General features: G+C 38.4%; 1 protein-coding gene across 3 annotated transcripts in view; it reads left to right on the top strand.

Annotated features, from left to right (window-relative positions):
- The window catches only part of casc3 (casc3 exon junction complex subunit), a 29624-nt gene extending 11940 nt beyond the window's left edge, over positions 1-17684 (top strand). The window contains exons 5-13 of one of the 3 annotated variants that reach the window (XM_051714868.1): positions 945-1093; positions 1777-1953; positions 4938-5770; positions 7603-7664; positions 10071-10179; positions 10377-10493; positions 10825-11030; positions 12741-12863; positions 15868-17684. In XM_051714868.1, coding sequence (XP_051570828.1) covers positions 945-1093; positions 1777-1953; positions 4938-5770; positions 7603-7664; positions 10071-10179; positions 10377-10493; positions 10825-11030; positions 12741-12863; positions 15868-15906 — 1815 coding nt within the window. In that variant the 3' untranslated portion in view covers positions 15907-17684. The other 2 variants (XM_051714869.1, XM_051714867.1) reach the window with 2 other exon arrangements.
- Positions 17685-22132: the final 4448 nt, after the last annotated feature.

Here is a 22132-nt window from a genome sequence, read left to right as displayed (position 1 = left end):
CTTAACATCTTCTCAAAGCAATGCAAAAAGTAAAATAACATAAATAAAAAATTATCCATAAAACACTTTTTAGTAATCTATATAAAGAAAATATAAAATATCTGAAGAAAAATATGGTATGGATGGTTTGTTCCTGATATCAAACATCATTCAAACAGAATTTCAGAAAGGGTTTTCATGTGTATTTTAAAAACCCACTTGACATCGAGAGAAACCAGAAGGAGTAACGGGTGTGATCTGCACTTTTTCTGTCACAGGAGCACAAATGAAAGGACTGGAATGATTTCAAGACTCGCGCACTCTTGTGCGTTTCAGACTGCGTGCGCAAAACTCGCACAAAACACAGCTGCACGTGTTTGGATGGGAGGCATGTTTGGAGTGCAGGATGAATGTCATTGAATTTGCTTTAACGATGGCTCAAATGAAATTTCATGCCACGGAAGCGGATTCAGTGTCATTTTTTTCTCGCGTTCTAGACGAGCTTTGACACGTACAGCTGTCAGTGGAAAAACTGTGTTTCATTATTTCTATCAGTCTCGCGTGAAGCGCTGACCACTGATATATACGCGCACATGGATATATTGACGTACACAATGTAAAAACATTGCAGATCGCTGTTTTCTGCCCTGTATCGCGTTTTCTTAAGCCAAACCAATTTCACACCAGGGAGGACGCACTTTTTCCTTCATAATCAAAATGAATTTGAGGAACGAGCAGTCGCTCCGCCTTCCATTTATCCGGCAGAGTGTGTAATGCGTACGTGTTATGTGCTGTACACATTTCTTGTGTGGCAATTTTGCATTATCACAATAGAGACGACACTCCAAAATGTATACCGGTTTCTACAGGTATGTCGCCCACCCCTAATTCTGCCATTGCTGTTCTTAACTGTAAATCCTTTCTAGGCTGAAACTAAGCTTTAGACTGGCCCTCAATGTTTACAGGAAAGCACAGATGACCCTGAGAATAAATCAGCCAGTATAGGCGGCCAGAAGTTGGACGATGATGAGGACAGAAAGAATCCAGCGTACATCCCCCGAAAAGGCCTTTTCTTTGAGCATGATGTGAGAGGCCAAGCTCAGGAGGAGGAGAGGTGAGATTTTCTGTTGAAAAATGGTGAAAATCACTATCAATTTTAACTACAGATTTTTGATTCACACAAAGCTTAGTGATTTGATGTAGTTGAGTTGTAAAGTAATATTCCGGGTTCAGTACACGTTAAGCTCAATTGACAGCGCTTGTGACATATTGTTGATTATGACAAAATATATTTTCAACTCGTCCGCCCTTTTCTTAAAAAGTGAGACACTTACAATGGAAGTAAATGGGGCTAATTTTTGGACGGTTTAAAGGCAGAAATGTGAAGCTTATATTATAAAAGCACTTCTTGTTTGAGCTGTGAAGTTGTGTAACTTGTCATTTTTACATTTAAAGGTTTTAGGTTTTACAGTGTTATGTTGTCATGGCAACAAAGTTGTAAAATTTGATATAACTTTATACAGAAAAGGTTAAGCAATTTGATCACACTAAAATCATGTTAGCACACATTGTTTACGTCTTGTGGTTATACAATTGAGTATTTTGAAGAAAAGGAGGGATGAGTCAATTTTATTTTTACTGGTAACCGATATTATGCCACAAATGCTGTTGTTTGAGCTTAACTTGTAATGAACCTGGAATATTCCTTTGTGTTGAATCTAACATGACTCAATGGTGTGGATGAAAATTCTTAGCTTGGTGTCTCTCTTCCTCCTGTCTCTATCCATCTGTCATCAGGCCTAAAGGCAGACACAGGAAGCTGTGGAAGGACGAGGGCCGCTGGGAACATGACAAGTTCCGTGAAGAGGAGCAGGCACCAAAATCCCGCGAAGAGCTTATTGCTCTTTATGGTTATGACATCCGCAATGGCACAGGGCCAAGTGAGGAACGATCGTACAGGACACGAAAACCGAGGTGAGGTGGTGTTGCTTTACGCCATAGAATTTTTATCAGTTTGATAGCGAGTGATATTGGTATAATTTTGTTTAATTGTTGACACTGTTTAATGATAATGCTTATAGTTTTGGTTATGAATGTCTACTGGTTATATACTGATATATTGGCCTGAACAATTAATTGGGCCAATATTTGACTATTTGAAATTTATCAGCGTCAGCAGCTGTTTATATCTCTTATTTGTGTCAGATCTGAAATGTTCTGACAGCTTTGTCAATGTTCGAACTATTTTTGTTTCATTGTTTTGTGAATTAAGTAAACATTAAGATAAGAGTTCATTTCAGCATTTTTGTGTATCTCACTTGCTGTTATTAAATTAGGGATGGGCATTTTCAAGTAATTTCATAGATGAGTACTCTAACCCAAAAATAAGAGTAATTGATTACTTGTAAGTTAAAATGCAAGTTCAAAATGAGTATGCTTTGAGCTACATTAATATTTTTTAATTCACAATCGTTGCCAAGAAAGGTTTCAAAATGAGATTATGCCTTTTTGGAAAAAAATTAACAATATGCATTAATAAAAATGCGAGGAAAAAAAGAATTACAGCAAAAACATTTGCACTCACCCGGATCTTACGTAGAAACCAATTCTAAATGCATTAAGGTAATGCACATACTGTATATAGACTTATAAATTACAAGCTTTCACATTTTTATCATTTCAAATGTTGTTATTCAGAAAAACAAATGGTAAAATTTGACTTTTTATCAAATGCGCTCTGCCCGTGTTCAGAGATTGAATGTACATACACACATACTGGTCTGGTAAGCTTCTGAGTTTCTCATACCTCTTTGCATTTTCTTGTCACCTTAAAAGCTGATCCTCGTCCATTGGTAGGCATGACTCCAGCAAGAATCAAATACCAATACAGTAGAATAAAATATGAATCAAAATATTACCATTATTGCCACACTTGACTTCACACTAGGCCAAAAACGGTCAATTCCAATTCCAATGGCCAATTCCTTCTCTTGTTCAACACATCAGTTACAACCATAGCACCCCTCAGTGGACTCAATTGTAACTGCAAGATTTGGAGACAGATTAGGAAGGAAAGTACTGTTTGACCCTGTTTACACCTGGTAAAAAGATGTGTTTTTGGTTATCCAATCACATGTAGTTAGTGCTAAATACAGGTGTAAACAGGGTCTAAAACGTTTTGTGATCGAATCACAAAAACCACATACAAATGTAGTCAAAAACTAATGTGACCACATCGCATTTGAGGAGTAATCCGTCCTGTATGCGAACTGGACAGCAGTGAAGTGCCACCCCTCACCTGTCAATCAACCGCTGCGCTAAAACGAGATTAAACTTTGCCAGTTACGTGCAGCTTTAAAAGGAAATAACAGTCCAATCTGGAAAAAAAACAAAAAACTGCTCTACACAAGAAATACACAAGCAGGAGAACTTCGCTGATCTTCTTCAATGTGTCTGATATCAACATGCAGGGACACCGAAGAGAAGCACACACATCTGAATTTCCTTTAGCCCTGTAAAGCCAGGTATATCAAAGAATTGTCAGAAAATTCTAATTTTTTTTGACAAACTTTTTACTACCAATAGACAAACTATAAAAATAAATCGTAAATTTTTTTTTTCACTTTTATGTGTTATATTTGAATGGGACCTTTTAAAGCCTAATCATAATTTGATTAGGCTTTAAAGGTCATTATCCCGCTAAGGCCCAGCAGTTAATTTTTGTGTAGAACATTTTTTCTTAGCCCATACATGCTACAGTGGTAAATCTTGGGGTATTATCAGAGGACACCTTGGGCTTCTCAGGGATACCAAATGTTTGAGAGTTTGACCATGACAGCTTCCTCTCCTTGGTCTATAAATATGGATTGAAATGTATCACTGTTCAATTCAGCACATCAAATGCAAAATGAATTAAAAAAAAATTAAATACACTTTTTATCATATGTATTTTATGCACACTATTGACTTAAAAAAAAAAAAAAAAAAAAAAGGGAAATTGTAAAACTTTTGTCACTGGGTCTCAGGAACCTATGGTAAGATGACATCATCATAGCTTATAATGTAAAATAATGAGACCTTTATAATGACAGAGCAGGCTGCATATATGAAAATGCACAAATTATTATTTTTTTGTGGTAGGCATGAATGGAATGGTGATCAAGAGAGAGACCTCAAAAGCCTGTTGTATCATATTTGATACATATGGATTTCAACAGGCTTTTTCAATAAAATAATATAAAACAATTTAACCAATCACAAGTTGCTCATATTCAGCATATACTCATTTTAAAATGTCAGTAACAATGTAATTATTACTGTCACTTTTACTTTATTAAAAGCTGTCATTCATCCCAACATAAGTCACTTTTTGTGCAAGTCTGCCACCATTTTAAATAGATCGATATAAACGTTGATCATTTTTCTTTCACAACCACTAGATAGTGCCATAAACATGTGAAACTTACATACCATAGGTAGTTTTTCTGACTACTTTGGGGGGTTTGTTATCCTGAAGTAACACACTGACATAGTGATTGATGTATGTCGTCATGAAATCAGAGACCCTCCCCTTGAAATCCGAACACAAGTGGTCACAGAAGATGCATTTAAGTGACCAGTTGTAAACCACGATGTGTCTTACCCAAGTGTAATCACCCAACATGCATCTTAAAACCAGGTGTAAACGGGGTCTATAATTAAGCATTGCCCATGGCAGACAAATGCGCAAAGGAAAATCAATTTGCAGTATTCTAGTATTTTTTAATAGTCGACTAGCTGGTGCAGAACGATTACTTGATTATTCGATTACTCGTGCACATCCCTAAATAAAATTGTATCATCCTATTGTAATTGTACATATCAGCTTATCAGCCATCTTGCTCTCCTGATATCTGTATCTGCATTAACCATTGAAAAAAATCATATAAGTCCACCACTAATGTCTTGTTGCATTGCAGATATGCTGGTTCACCCAATCGTGAGCCAAGGCGCCACCGTGATGGTGAAAAGTCTGTTCGTACCACGTGGCAGGGTCCCCCTCCTGGCCACCGCAACACCCATCAGTCTGTTACCATACAGTCCGGCCTGCCCTCCGCTGTCCCTGCTGCACCTAAACCTACTGGACGACCCTCAACTCAGCCTCCCCATCGCAGTTTCCAGGGCAGCCGAGCTCCAACAGCCCCACACAGGACAGAAGGTCGAGGACACCCAAAGGCAAACCTGGATGGCCCGCCACCTCGGGGAGTACGGCCGCAGCCTGTGGAGGGTGAGAGGGGTCCGAGGGTAAGGGGCCGTGGCTTTCACGCCACTCACACTGACCGCAGCCCAGCCTTGCTGGTGGAAGACATCCACAGCGAGGAAGAGGATGAAGGTGAGATTCCAACAGCAACAACTACGTACACCGCACACCACTACAAGAATGAGAGAGAGAGGGTTCCATCACCACGTAAACAAGAGCCGGGCCCAACAGTGGAAGGGGGCAGTGCAGCCGGGCAGGTGCGAGAATCGTCTCCACCTCAAGAGAGACCGGTGGAGAAGAAATCGTACTCGCTTGCACGTAGGGCAACGCGAACGCGGCCGTCTGACCTTGGTAAACAGGCGTCATTAGATGACTCTTCGCCGGCAGTGCAGCAAGCCCCCACAGCAGTGAAGAGCGAATCGTGGCAGGAGCAGGGTGATGCAGGCACACAAGGTGGACTGACGGGGCTTGATCAGGACCTCGCCCGCCTCAGCCTAGCAGGGCAGAACTGGGCCCAGAACCCGCCCTCCTACCTGCAGGCTGAGATGAGGGGTAATTAATATTTCTTTCTAAAAAAATAAATAAAAAACTCTCTCGTACAGTGCTGTGAAAAAGTATTTGCCCCCATCCTGATTTCTTCTGTTTTTGTGTATATCTCATACTAAATTGTTTCAAAAATTCTAACTAAAGCTTACATAAAACAAAGGCAATCTGATTAAACACAAACTACAGTTTTTATATGATAATGTTGTTTATTGAAGCAAAAAAGTTATCCTATACCAACTGGTGTGAAAAAGTATTTAGTTATTAAATCACACACCCAGGCCTGATTACTGTCAGCCAATGTCAATCAAATCAACATCTAAATAGAACTTTTTCAGCAGCATGAATCTGGCTAAAAGGTCTCACCCAGTAGCACACTATGCAAGGTCGAAAGAAATTCCAGAAATAATGAGGAAAAAGGTGATTGAAATTCATTGGTCACGGAAGGGTTATAAAGCTATTTCAAAGGCTCTGGGACTCCAAAGAACCACAATGAGAGCCATTATATTCAAATGTAGAAAGCTTGGCACAGTAGTGAACCTTCCCAGAAGTGGCCGACCTTCCAAAATTCCTCTAAGAGCACAGCGAAGACTCATCCAGGAAGTCACAAAAAAGCCAAGGACAACATCCAAGAAACTGCAGGCCTCTCGCATCAGTAAAGGTCATTGTTCATGACTCCACTATCAGAAAGACACTGGCCAAAAATGCCATCAATGGAAGAGTGGCGAAGTGAAAACCACTGCTAACCCAGAAGAACTCTCATCTGAATTTTGCCAAAACACACCTTGATGATCCTCAAACCTTTTGGGAGAATGTTCTGTGGACTGAGTCGAAAGTGGAACTGTTTGGAAGACAGGGGTCCCGTTACATCTGGCGTAAATCAAACACAGCATTCCACAAAAAGAGCATCATACCTACGGTCAAGCATGGTGGTGGTTGTGTGATGGTGTGGGGATGCTTTGTTGCTTCAGGGCCAGGGCGACTTGCAATAATTGAGGGAAACATGAATTCTGCTCTCTACCAGAAAATCCTAAAGGAGAACGTCCAGTTATCAGTCCGTGAGTTGAAGCTCAAGCACAACTGGATTATGCTGCAAGACAATGATCCAAAGCATAGGAGTAAGTCAACCTCTGAATGGCTCAAAAGAAGCAAAATGAAAGTTTTGGAGTGGCCTAGTCAAAGTCCTGACCCCAATTGAGATGCTGTGACAGGACCTTAAATGGGAAGTTCATGCTCGAAAACCCTCCAGTGTGGCTGAACTAAAGCAGTTCTGCAAAGAAGAGGGGGCCAGAAGTCCACCACAGCGTTGTGAAAGACTGATCTCCAGTTATCAGAAGCGTTTGGTTGCAGTTGTTGCTGCTAAAGGGGGCATAACCAGCTATTAAGTTTAAGGGGGCAGTTAGTTTTTCACATGAGTGATATAGGTGTTGGATAACGTTTTTGCTTCAATAAAGTAAATACATATTTGAAAACTGTATTTTGTGTTTACTCAGGTTGCCTTTGTTTTATCTCGGTTGAAGATCTAAAATAATTTAGTATGAAAAGAACACAAAAATAGAAGAAATCAAGGCAAATACTTTTTCACAACACTGTATTTTAAATCAGGGTAGTAGACAATCTACGAGTTCAGGGTTCCTCAGTCCTGCTGCTGGAGAGCCACTTTCCTGAAGAGTTGAGTTTGAACACACCTGGCTGTTGGATTAAGTTAGCCCAGATATCTTGATTAGCTGATTTAGGTCAAACTAGTCTCTGAAATGGTTCTCCAGGAGCAGGAACGAGTAACCTTGCATTGTGTGTTATGGAAAGTGGTTTTACATTTCCTACTGTATTGTCCCTTGCAGGCATCCGTAGTTCTATGCACATGGGAGGAGGCCCTCCACAATATGGAAATATAGAGGATATGGTGAGTCAACAAATCTGCTAGTAATTGCTTATATGCATCCTTAAAATTCCCAAAGACATTTCTGTTTCTCAGCCCATTCATGCCAATGGACCCTTTTCACATTTCTGTGTTTGGAGTGCAGAATTACATTAGCAGGGTAAACTTTTTATTATTATTACCTCAGAAAGACAATTACAATATGGTATAAAGTATGGCTGTCTGGTCACGGACCAGAGTGAAATTTTATGTAATAAACTTTCTGCAAAATAAAAATATTATTTAATAAACGGAACGTGACCATCTTCTGTTATTATACCAAAAATTTGATTATTTCTAGTATATTGAGTTAATAAATCTCCACTTTCACTTTTACATCTGAAAGTGAAAGTAGAGATTTAGAGTAACAAAGGACTTATTTTCTAAATATTGATCTGTTTCTCACCCACACCTATTATTTTGCTTCTGAAGATATGGATTTAAACACTGGAGTCTTATGGATAACTTTTATGCAGACTTATGTGATTTTTGTAGCTATAAAGGTATTTTCTGAGTTACCGTAGATTTTGTCAGTTCGAACCAGTCTGACCATTCTCTTTTGACCTCAAAGTCAACGGTAACTCAGATAACCGCTCTGTACAATTGTGGTGAGAAGAATATCATTTCAGAATGCTATTCTGAGATGCGGGTTGGCGCTGATTTGGTGGCATGAGGGCGACCTACACAATATTTGATTTTCACAGCACCATATTTGATTTTTGATGAGAATGCGGTACTGCAGTTTAAAGTGTTTTTTTGATCGTTCTGTAGACAAAACATTGAAAAGATATCTTTCGAAAAACTCCAGACAACATGAGTTGTGGAAAATCGGATGGGATCTTAAAGAGCACCTATTATGTGCCTCATTTTGTTTTAAAGGTCTCATACAATAGATTTACATGCATCCAAGGTCAAAAAACACTTTAATTTGCTCATAATTTAAATTGCTGCATTACCTTTTTTTCCCCAGTGTCAAAAACGACTCGTTCAATGATCCGTTCTAAAGGATTAATTCTAAACTCCTCCTTTCAGAGAACCTACTCTGCTCTGATTGGTCAGATGTCCCAGTCTGTTGTGATTGGTCTACCGCTTAGTGTAGTGTTTGAGGGTGGGTCAAAGCTGTTCGAGCAGCCAATGAAGACCAGAGGCAGGTTTTTTTGTTACCAAATTACATAGGTTAGTACAGGAAGTCTGGAATTACGACTCGTTTCAGGTGTTCAGAATCGGTTCTTTCTTTTGGGAGTCAATAACTCCATTTGTCGTGCACTTTGATTTTTTTACATACACAAACAGCTATTTAACACACTACATGAAAGGTAATATTTGAAAAACCATAATAGGTGCTCTTTAAAGCTTTTTACATATTTATACCATGCGTGCCATTGAAGAGATGGTAAGTCTATCCCTCACAGCCTCGTTTTCATTCCCATTAAAAATCAAAAATGGCGCTACTGTGAATAAGGTCTATTGCATCATGTCTTGCTGGAAAACAAGTGACTAAAGAGAAGGGTCACAATGTAGGATGAATAAGAGTTTAATGTTGTATTATATTATTTAAAAAAACGCATAAATGCCCAATAAAATATAAAAAACATGTTCAGTGACATCCAAGTAGCCTCAGTGGTTTTGTATTTACCTGCTAATTATTTAATGTGGTGTGTCTTTTTTTTTTTTTTTAAATTGCGAAAGTGGTCTTTAAATTGTTTTTTATTTTACCTTAAAAAATCTTACATTTAATTTCTTCGAACCTGCAGATACCCTGAGTTATTTAAATGTACTTTCATTTAAAAATTTAAAATGGTTGGGGGCCTGGGTTGCTCAGCGAGTATTGACGCTGACTACCAACCCTGCAGTCGCAAGTTCGAATCCAGGGCGTGCTGAGTGACTCCAGCCAGGTCTCCTAAGCAACCAAATTGGCCCAGTTGCTAGGGAGGGTAGAGTCACATGGGGTAACCTCCTCGTGATCGCGATTAGTGGTTCTTGCTCTCAATGGGTTGCGTGGTAAGTTGTGCATGGATCGCAGAGAGTAGCATGAGCCTCCAGTGCTGTGAGTCTCTGTGGTGTCATGCACAACAAGCCACGTGATAAGATGCGCGGACTGACTGTCTCCGAAGCGGAGGCAACTGAAACTTGTCCTCCGCCACCCGGATTGAGGTGAGTAACCACGCCACCACGAGGACCTACTAAGTAGTGGGAATTGAACATTCCAAATCGGGAGAAAAAGGGAATAAAAACAGAAGGAGTTTTTGTGGGTGTGTTTGTGTGCTCCAGAAACATTGCACTAAGATTCTGTTGGAAATTAACTTTGTGCTTAAAACTTAGAGGAAAGTATCACTGCAAAATTATATAAGTCGTTGTTTGATTCAGTACAGTCTTATGTTTTTGTTTTAGGGTGTCGGTGGTGGCAGAGCTAAGCGGTATTCGTCACAGCGTCAGAGGCCAGTTCCTGAGCCTGCACCCATGCACATAGGAGTGATGGAGGGCCATTATTATGAACCTAGTGAGTGCAGTGCTGCTTTTGGCCCATTGGGGGCAGCTCTTTGATAGATGACTGACTCAAGGGACATATGTGCATGTCCTGTTATAGATTATTTCATGTGAACACTCAAAACATGATTGGAAATTTTAGGAAAAAATAAACGCACACTGTTTTGATGGCTTTATACATGCAAGATAATCACTCATTTTTTCATGCAGTGTCTTTCCAAGGACCAATCTACACACATGGGGACAACCCAGCGGCTCTGCCCCCTCAAGGCATGCTCGTTCAGCCTGAGATGCATCTGCCACACCCCACCCACCCTGGACACCCAGGTGAGAGATGGATCATCTCCTTATTTCCTTTTGTTTGTAATTGGTTGCTAATCCATACAAACCTGGAATTATCATTTATTTCCACTGACAAATTAATAAGATACTGTCTAGGCCAAATATCTGGATGAATAAGGTTCAATTCTATAGTCAAAAGATGTTTAGTGTCTACTGATTTGTAAATAGAGATGACATTCCCCATTTATCTACAGAAATGTCAGTTTAATTGAACATAATGTGGTGGTTTTGATGGAAACTAATTTCATCATCAACTTTGGCAATGTATTGGTGAGCAGAATGTAATGACCTGTTAATATTGTGCTTTGTCTTTCAGGCTTGCATCCGCACCAATCAGGAGGGCCCATCCCCAATCCGGCTCTTTACGCTGCTCCGCCTGTTTCTATTTCACCTGGGCAACCACCTCCACAACAGCTGCTACCCCCACCCTTCTATCCACCACCAGGTGTCATGACCTTTGGGAACACCAACTACCCATACCCCGCCGGAGCTACGCTACCTCCAATGTACCCCAATCCCCAGGTGAGCATGTTTTGCTGTAAAGATATTCACATGAAGAACTGCACATGAGTTCCAGGTATCTGTCCGTCTGTACATCCTTAAAGGAAAATTCTCATTTACTCGCCCTCATGCCATCACAGATGTGTATGACTTTCTTCTGCAGAAAACAAAGATTGCAATGTGAATGATTAGTCATCATTCACTTCTGAAGTTCCAAAAAGCACATAAAGGCAGCGTGAAAGTAATCCACTCCAGTGGTTTAATTCATGTCTTCAGAAGCAATTCAATCAATTTTGGGTGAGTACAGACCAAAATATAAATTCTCTTTCGCTATAAATCTTGATGTCAGCAGTTTCCTTGGCGATCATGTGATCTCAAGCTTGATTACACTTCCTAGTGCCATCTTGCGCCCTGTGCAAGCACTAGGACATGTGATCGAGCTTGAAATCATGATGGTGCGTAGAGACTGCAATGGCAAAGATGTACAGTGAAATTATTTTACATTTTGGTCTGTTCTCACCCAATACAGAGTGGATCGCTTCAGAAGACATTAATTAAACCACTGGAGTCTTATGGTGTACTTCTATGCTGCCAAAATTTTGGTCACCATTCATTTGCATTGTATTGACCAACAGAGCTGAAATATTCTTCATTAGTGTTTTGCAGAAGAAAAAGTGATAGACATCTTAGATGGCATGAGGGTGAGTAAATGATGAGAGAATTTTCATTTTTGGGTGAACTTCCTTTAATGGGTTCCTTACAACCGGCACCACAATGAACATCTTAATGGAATATTCTGGCTTTCATACAGGTTAAGCTAAATCAAAAGCATTTGTGGCATAACATTGATTACCACAAAAAAATTATTTCCACTTGTCCCTCCTATTCTTAAAAAACAAATAATAATAATAATAATAATAATAAATTGGGTTACATTTACAATGGAAGTCAATGGGGCCAATCCATAAATGTTAAAATACTCAGTTTTTCAAAAGTATAGCCATAAGACATAATGTGTGTTCACATGATTTGTGTGATTTAAACCACTTACTAATTTCTGTGTAAAGTTGTATCTAATTTTATAACCTCGTTGCCATGACAACATACCTCTGTAAAACCATAAAATGACTTCAAAAATGACTTCACAACTCAACAGTTCAAATAATACATGAGTTTTAACAGACGAGTTACTGGAAGTGTTTTTATTAAATTATAAGCTTCACATATCTGCCTTTTAAACCCTCCAAAAATTGGCCCCTTTCACTTCCATTGCAGGTCCTTCACTGTAACCAAGAGTTTTGTTTGTTTTTAAAGAAAGATAGGGATGAGTCTGTTATTTTTTGTTGTTGTGGTAATCAACATTATGCCACACATTCTGTCAATTGAGCCTTACTTAAGAATATTTTTTAACACAACATACTCAAGTTCTTTCTAGCACTTTTGTCCTTTCCTCAAAAAAACAAAACATTTATTTGTACAACAGGCAAAAGAGATTAGAAATATATGCATCTAAACCACTTGCTGTTATATGTGAAGGCATTTAAAAGTAACTCGAATCCATCAGTCACATATAATTTCAGTCAGTCTGGCTAGGAGACCAGGGATACAGGTTTATTTAGCCAAAAAATGGTCTGTTTAAAACGGCTTTTATAATCGGGTGAACTGGAGAAACAGGAAATTGAAACAACCTGAAAACAGGATCTTGAATGACTGTCTCTGTTCTCTCTCCAGGCACAGTCACAGGTCTATGGGGGCGTAACGTACTATGATACGGTACAGCAACAAGCTCAGCCCAAACGCTCCCCGCCCCGACGTTCCTCTCATCCAGTTACAGTCAGACCTCCCCCTCCTGAGGTAACAGCACATTACACACACACACACACTTACATCTTTACACTCACATTCCAGCACACTCTTGGTTAAGAGATGCTAAGAGTTGCAAGTTTTGCTAATGGGTCTCTGAATTTCTGTATTAACTAAGCGTGAGTTCTGTTCTCAAACCAAGTGAGCGGCCTTGGTGTTTTCTGCCTACATTGACAGCTGCCGCCTTAGGGGTTGTTCACATTGAATGTGTTCTTGCATCAATCTGCACTGTTTTAAAAACAAAATATGTATATGTGTGTAGAAATATATATATATATATATATATGTAAGTGTGTGTGTGTGTGTGTGTAAACATGCTAAATGGACAACTTTTTTGTGATGAATCTTGTTTTTCCAGCATCTTTTTTACAGGACAGCCCATATATGGGAAGCTGGAAGCCTGGTAGTTGAAGTGATCATTCTAGTTTAACACATTCAGCTTCATATCCAGTTTTTACAGAATGCTTTTGAGATGACGTTCTGCAGCTCTCTAGCTCCATCTTTGATAACAATGTTCTCAACAGTATATTGGTGTCTTAATAGGCCTTTATCACAGTCCACGTGTTGTCACATCCGGCTCCGAATAGTAGTGTAAACAAACATCCGCCCATCGATCTGTCTATGAACGATCGCAGTTTTTCTAAATAAATTTAGCCAACTTGGATGCACTTGGCAGTAAACATCAGCCGTTTAAAAGTTTCTTTGGATTAACACAGCACTTCACCATGTGTTTTATATACCACTTTGTGTAATCGTATCTGAGCGAGGCGATTTTCAAGTCGTCATTTTTATTTTTATAGTGCTTTTCACAACACACATTGTTTCAAAGCAGCTTTACAGAAAATCATGCATTAACAGAAAATGAAACTGTATTATCTATAAAGTCTTAGAGTCGTCACTGGGTAGTTTGATTTAAATATGACTGTAAAAAAATTAAATAATTGTATTTAGAACCCATGTGAGCAATCTGAAGGTGACTGTAGCAAGATACACAAAACTCCATAAGATATTGGTTAATGGAGAAAAATAACCTTGAGAGAAACCAGGCTCACTGTGGGGGCCAGTTCCCCTCTGGCTAACATCATGAATATAATGCCAGTATTAGTTATTTTTGTGCAGTGCAAGTCATGGTTTAAGATTAGTAAACCAAGTAAGTGTTAAGGGTCAGTATTTAAACAGATTTTGTAAAACTACATTTTTTTTTGTTGTTGTTGTTTGTTTTTCTCTCCCTTTTTCTCCCCAATTTGGAATGCCCAGTTCCCAATGCGCTCCAAGTCCTTGTGGTGGCGTAGTGACTCGCCTCAATCTGGGTGGCAGAGGACGAATCTCAGTTGCCTCCACGTCTGAGACCGTCAATCCACGCATCTTATTTTGTGGCTTGTTGAGTGCATTACCGCGGAGACATAGTGTGTGTAGGCTTCACGCTATTCTCCACGGCATTCATGCATAACTCACCACGCGACCCACCGAGAGCAAGAACCACATTATAGCAACCACGAGGAGATTAACCCAATGTGACTCTACCCACCCTAGCAACCGGGTCAATTGGTTGCTTAGAAAGCCTGACTGAATTCACTCAGCATGCCCTGGATTTGAACTTGCGACTCCAGGTGTGGTAGTCAGCGTCTTTACTTGCTGAGCTACCCAGGTCCCCTGAACTGTAAGATTAATGACTAATGTCTTGAAGTCCATCCTGGATTAACTGCAGAAGTTCACATAGATGCATTGTCCTTTGTTAGTTGGATGATGAAGGCTTTTGTTGGCAATTAAATGATAGTCTGTGTATTCTATTTCAAGACTGAAGTCCACCAATAGACAAAGGTGATGCAGGCAGAGATCAATGAGGTGCATCGGAGTTCAACCGGCAGGTCATTGTGGTGAGGTTCGGTGGGATCCATCCTAAATCCAAGGTTCAGGCAGTGGCATATGAAGTATCCGATGTCTTACAGTTGGAGTTGGCATCAGACTGAAGCGATGTCTGGATATCACCAGCTGCATTTAGTCGTCATCACTCAGAGACGCATAGCAGTGGAGTCCGACACCAAGCAGGAACGGAGCTGGCACAAAGTTTTCCCAATTCACGAGGAGCTGCGCATGCTATTTAGCTTACTCCCAGAGGATTATTGTGCTCAATTCCGAAGAGACAGCATTTAAGTGTTTTAATGTCATTGTTTTCACAATTGCAAAATGCTCATCTCCTGTTTGTAAATATAATACAGTTGTAGACACTGGGACATTTTCATCTTTGTTTTATTTACATTGCATTTTTCGCGACTCGTGAGTGGACGCTTCCCCAATAATCGTACTCAAACCACAAGGACATAACTCCACGTTTACAACGATTAAACCAGTTATTTTCTGTAAGTGGACTCCGGGATGGAAGTGTTTCTTTATTTGAACATTTTTAAATGGATCTTATGTCATACATGGAGATTATAATAAGTACATGAAAGCAATGTGATAATTATCATCGCAAATACTCTGTATAATCTTTTCTCAGAATAAACTTTTTTTTTTTTTTTTTTGACTTACTGTATACCGTTGTCTTGCTCTCATGCTCTTTAATGTGTAAAGGTACTCTTGTTTGTATATATTCTTGCATTAATCTAATAAAAAAAAAAAGCATACTTGTACTCTATGAAGTGTTCCCTGCTCACATACATCCTGTTTAAAATAATAAAACAAGACATTGTTTTTCTATACTTCATTAACCCTGAGTAATGATTGTAAGGTGAGGTAAGTCTGTTTAGTTTAAGTATTTGAGATGAACTGTACATAAAATTGTCCATAATTCCACGCTGTGGGCACTGCCATTGAAACGGACTGCAGTGGAAGTTGTTTTGCGCTGCTAAGCGAAGCTTCCGCTCTGCAAACGAGGAAGTGTGATAAAGGCCTATGTGGTGGGGTTTTGGAAAGGGGGCATGTCTAATTTAGAAGTGTGGCGGATGTTCCAGAATGGCTAACGTTTGCGGTTTTGACTCTTTCCCTCCATCAGGACCAGAGCAGAAAGGCCAGTGAGGAAATCCGCTCCTAGCTGATGGGATGAGGAGGCCGTGTGTCAGGACCAGCACCATTTTTTTAATAAATTAAATTCGCTTTTTAGGTTCTCACTTCAGTTTCTTTTTATAGTTTTTCATGTGAATTTCGGAATGCCTTGCTTAGGTTCACTGTTTTCATTTAAGGTCCTGTTTTCAGATTGCTCCCATTTGTTGCATTTTCTTGACCGGCATAGTGTTTTTTCCATATCTGCCGTTCAACTGGGAAATAAATAATGCTGTTTTGAGACCAACTAAGCCTGCATCCTTGGACTCTTCTGTCAGACTGATTGAAATTGTAATGTGACGGCTGGACTTAAGCAACTTTTAAATGCCTTCATTCAAGACAGCAAGTGGTTTAGATGGTTTTCCTCGGTTTCGCATCTCCCTTGCTCTGTTGTACAACTAAACATGTTTTCATTGGAAAGGAGAAAAGCAGTGCTAAGAACTTTTGTGTGTTGAATTCAGATGTTCGTCCTGGACATTGTACTTTTAACTCAAACCCAAATCTGTGTTTCTAAGGTGTAGATGAGGTTCAAATTTGTATAATGCTTGGAATGGAATGATGAAACAAGTCAGAATAATTATGAATTATGGATCCAAATACATTTTGTGCAGCAAGCAGCTGTACATGTTAAAGGATAGTTTACCGTAAAATGAAAATTCTGTCATTAGCTCACCTTCATGTTGTTTGATACCTGTATGACTTCTCACAAAAGAGATTCAAACGGGTTTGAAACAACATGAGGGTGAGTCCATGTTTGGGGGAACTGTCCCTTTAAGGACCTACACAAATTTAATGCCAGTTGATGTTTTTGGTCCGGTTTCTTATATTTAGACAAGGAATACTGTCATATGTTGGTGGACCCATCTTAATCTGTGAATATGTATTTTAATATGTTAATTTTCACAATTTTCATTAATAGTGCTGTACATTTTTGGACTGCTCTACCCACCGTAATGGTGCTAGCCCTCCTGATAACTGGGACTGAAACCCTTAAACTCCCTCTTTGTCCAGCTGTCTCTTATATCTTTAACATGTACTGTGTTGAATTCAATACTGTTATTCTATCAAAACAAATCGTTAACTTAGCCAGATACTGACTGACTTGACAGTGTAACTGCTTGAAAGCTATCTATTGTAAATATACATATTAAAGTTTATTGAATCCAGTTGTTTAAGGAGTAATACTAAAAATTAGTCATCTATGAAATACTGTCAATATGAACAAAGTCAGCAGTTAAACCTTGCCTAGGCCTCTGAGTTTTATTTCTAAAGAATTCATTTGCAATTATCCATTGTTTTCCACTTTTGATTAGTAGTTTATGGTTGCAATTATGTTCTTTTAGGCATACTGTACAGGCATGCATGTTTTTATAGATGAATTCCTTTGTAAAGGCAATTCTAGATGGCGACTGTGGCTGTGAGCTGTTATTCTTTGCCCCATTGTGGGAGTGGTATGGATGCATCTATTTCAATTGTTCCCTTTATGATTGTTCTAGAAAAAGAAAAAGAACCCTAACAGTATAACAAATCTTCATTCCCAGCATTGTTTAGACATGGCTCATAAAGACTATTAGAAGATGTTGTATTGCTTTCTATGCCTTAAAGAAATATTTGGTTTGACATATCTGTTTTTGTTTGATTAGACCTGACTACACTGTGAGGGCTTGTATGTGTCATAGGTGTTTGAACAATATTAAAAGTGTTTCTTTTTTGCAATTTTATTTTGTGGAGCAATGTCAGGAGATGAAATTAAACAAGAACTAAATCTAACATTTCTATTGTCTCTGATTGTTGTGTGAAAAAACTCTTCGGCCGCTAGAATTTTTTTGTTTGTTTGTTTTTTTGACTGGTTTTATTGTTGAACTTTTAACGTAGTTTCTGCGCCCCTAGGGGCATCAAACGGTATTACAAGCAGCAACGTTTGATTAACCTATAGTTAAGAGTTTGGGCATGTCTGACTGAACCATGGAAGACAGTTTTGTTTGGAAACTGTTTTTTTGCTATTCTGTTTGCTAGTGGCAAATTACCTGTTACCTAAATTACCAACTGTCATGGTTTTTTGACAATTTTACTAGTTTTTAGGACTGGAAAGGTTATGGATATTCATGTGTGTGTAATATATATATATATAAACATACACTACCAGTCAAAACCTTTGAAACACTTGACTGAAATGTTTCTCATGATCTTAAAAATCTGTTGATCTGAAGGCGTATGCTTAAATGTTTGAAATTAGTTTTGTAGACAAAAATATATTTGTGCCACCATATTAATTTATTTCATTATAAAACTAAAAATTAAAGTTTTTGAAATTGATGACTTGGACCAAACAAAGAAAAGCAGCTAATAAGCGCCCAACATTGATGGGAACTCCTTCAGTACTGTTTAAAAAGCGTCCCAGGGTGACACCTCAAGAAGTTGGTTGAGAAAATGTCAAGAGTACATGTCTGCAAATTCTAGGCAAAGGGTGACTACTTTGAAGATGCTAAAATACAACACAGTTTTGATTTATTTGATTTTGTTTAGTCACAACATTATTCCCATAGTTCCATTTATATTATTCCATAGTTTTGATGACTTTACTATTATTCTGAAATGTGAAGAGAAAAATTATAATAAAGAATGAGTAAGTGTTTCAAAACTTTTGACCGGTAGTGTGTATATATACACACACATTGGTTGCCAAAAGTTTGGAATAATGTACAGATTTGGCTGTTTCGGAAGGAAATTGGTACTTTAATTCACCAAAGTGGCATTCAACTGATCACAAAGTATAGTCAGGACATTACTGATGTGAAAAACAGCACCATCACTATTTGAAAAAAGTAATTTTTGATCAAATCTAGACAGACCCCATTTCCAGCAGCCATCACTCCAACAACTTATCCTTGAGTAATCATGCTAAATTGCTAATTTGGTACTAGAAAATCACATGCCATTATATCAAACACTGCTGAAAGCTATTTGGTTTGTTAAATGAAGCATAACATTGTCTTTGTGTCTGTTTTTAATTTGCCATAGTATGCAATAGACTGGCATGTCTTAAGGTCAATATTAGGTAAAAAAAAAAAATGGCAAAAAAGAAACCGTTCTCTAGAAACTCGTCAGTCATTCATTGTTTTGAGGAATGAAGGCTATACAATGCTTGAAATTGCCAAAAAATGCGCAAGCAAGGAGGCCTACAAAGCTGACTCAGTTACACCAGTTCTGTCTGGAGGAATGGGCCAAAATTCCAGCAACTTATTGTGAGAAGCTTGTGGAAGGCTACACAAAACGATTGACCCAAGTTAAACAATTTAAAGGCAATGCTACCAAATACTAACAAAGTGTGTGTAAACTTATGACCCACTAGGAATGTAAGAAAAAGAAATGAAAGAAATAAAAGCTGAAATAAATAATTCTCTCTACTGTTATTCTGACATTTCACATTCTTGAAATAAAGTAGTGATCCTAACTGACCTAAGACAGGGAATGTTTTCTATGATTAAATGTCAGGAATTTAAATGTATTTTGACTTCAACTGTGTGTGTATATGTGTATATATATATATATATATATAAATACCAACAATCATGCCACGATCCAAATCACTGAGATCAAATTTTTTCCCCCATTCTGATGGTTGATGTGAACATTAACTTTAGCTCCTGACCCGTATCTGCAAGATTTTATGTACTGCACTGCTGCCACATGATTGGCTGATTAGATAATCGCATGGATGATTGTTGGTGCCAGACGGGCTGGTTTGAGTATTTCTGAAACTGCTGATCTCCTGGGATTTTCTCACACAACAGTCTCTAGAATTTACTCAGATTGGTGCCCAAAACACAAAACATCCAGTGAGTGGCAGTTCTTTGGATGGAAATGTCTTGTTGATGAGAGAGGTCAACAGAGAATGGCCAGACTGGTTTGAACTGACAAAGTCTACGGTAACTCGGATAACCGCTCTGTACAATTGAGGTGAGAAGAATAGCATGGAATGGAATATTAATTTTATTGTTTTATCTGATAGATTGCACCCTTAAAGAGCAATGTATAAATAAAATGATCTTTAAAAAAATCCTTATTCAATCATCATAAACAACAGGTGTAAATCATAGTGCAATCTAATTAAATGGTCAAACAGTGTGGAAACCCTGAAATACCACACATATTTTTAAATATATTTTTGTATGTCTTTACAACACTACTGTTTGAGTGCAAATTATTTGTTTCTCCAGTTTGCATAAAATGTTAAAAAGGAGCTGAAAGTCTGTAAATGGAGAATGGTCAGAAAATTTGTCCTTGCCTGGTTGTGCGCTATACTCAGACTTTGCCAAAAGCGAAGCGACGCCTTCTGCCATATGCAACTCTGCCAAGAGTGAGTGACGGTATTGCAAGCACGCCTCAAAATTACACTGTGAATGTCATAGTCAACTGCTGCAGCCATATTTTTGGAAATGTTTTGCTTTTATTTTGCTTTGTCTTTGTGGATTGAATGCATTTAATGAGCCATTTTCTTCTTTTATTTAGAGAAACGCAAAATAAAACATTGTTTTCCACAGACCAAAACGAGGCATGCACAATTCAGACAGTTTTAAGGCCTTGACTACACCCATTTGAGCATCCTGTTAGGTTCACCATCACCACTAAACATGGATAGTAAGGCCTAAATAAATAAGAGCAAACTATGCATAACATCTTAATTATATATTATTTGAACTGAAGAATTTGAAACCAAAGCAATAGAATGTATTGCTTAAAACAAGGTCAGATTTAGCTGTGCTGTAATAGTTTAAAACGCCCACTTGGGTGTGCTCATTTCTTTAGTCTTGGCTGCTGCACTGTGAAACTCCTCTTGAAATCAGCAATGTTCACATAAAATAAAAATTACTGCAGTGGTGGAATAGTAGAGGTTAGTGTCTTAAATGGTATGCTTTCTGCCTAAATTATTGTCATTTTGATGTATTTATGTTTCTTCGGCTACAAATAATCTTTTAGCTTTGTTATGGAACTTTCTCACTTCTATATGAAATGCAAGTTACCGTTCAAACATTTGGACACATGATAGGCCTAAACAATGTATGTTTCTCGTGAACTTGATGACATTTGGGCCTAAATATTTTTACTTAAATGCTAGCAATTCGTTTTGTAGACAAATATCATTTGTGCCCATGTATACATTTCTCTACAAAACTCTTTTAGAGGGGGAGCAAAGAGTGTTTTTTTAAATGGCCCAGTATTCAATAATCTGCAATTATGTTAAGGAGCTATTTCTTCCTGATTTAAACCTTAAAGAGTTAGTTCACCCAAAAATGAAAATTCTCTCATCATTGACTCACCCTCATGCCATCCCAGATGTGTATGACTTTCTGTCTTTGGCTTTACACAAATGAAGATTTTTAGAAGAATATTCCAGCTCTGTAGGTCCATACAATGCAAGTGAATGGGGACCAGAACTTTGAAGCTCCAAAAAGCAAATAAAGGGAGCATAAACGCAATCCATACGACTCCAGTGGTTAATTCAATGTCTTAAGAAGCGATTTGATAGGTGTGGGTGAGAAACAGATCAAAATTTTTGTCCTTTTTTACTAAAAAATTCTACCTTTTACAAGCCCCGACCAGTAGGTGGCAATATGCATGAAGAATGCAAATTAACCAAAAACAAAAGAAGAATGTGGAAGTGAAAGTGAAGATTTATAGTGGAAAAACACTTAAATATTGATGTGTTTCTCACCCACACCTATTATATCTCTTCTGAAGACATGGAGTAAACCACTGGAGTCGTATGGATTGCTTTTATGCCTTTATTACTTTTATTTGATGATCCAAAAGGCATATTTATACAGCAAAAAAGTAATCCACACGACTTCAGTCGATCAATTAATGTCATCTGAAGCAAACCGATAGGCTGGTGTAAGAAACAAATACAGTAGATAATTAAACTATTAATAAAAAAAAATCGCTTCCTGCTAGCATCAGTGAAGTAAGCGCAATGGCATGTTCACGCGAGAAGTCGGAAGCACGCGCTTTGTATACAACAGAGGAACGAATGTCATGCAAGAGTTAGTTAATTTCAAACAGCAGTACAGCGCTGGCCGGAAGCAATTATTTAAAGTAAAATCTTGTTTATTGGTCACTACATGATTCCAATACTTCCATTTGTGTTATTTCATATTCTGATGACGTTTTGATGGCCATTCATGTGTTATTTCATATTTTGATTCTAGGCGATTCGG

This window comes from Myxocyprinus asiaticus, chromosome 13 (genome assembly GCF_019703515.2).
Source record: "Myxocyprinus asiaticus isolate MX2 ecotype Aquarium Trade chromosome 13, UBuf_Myxa_2, whole genome shotgun sequence".
In the NCBI taxonomy this organism is placed as follows: Eukaryota; Metazoa; Chordata; class Actinopteri; order Cypriniformes; family Catostomidae; genus Myxocyprinus; species Myxocyprinus asiaticus.
Note: the sequence above shows the minus strand (reverse complement) of the source record. Positions and strands in the feature narration are given on the sequence as shown.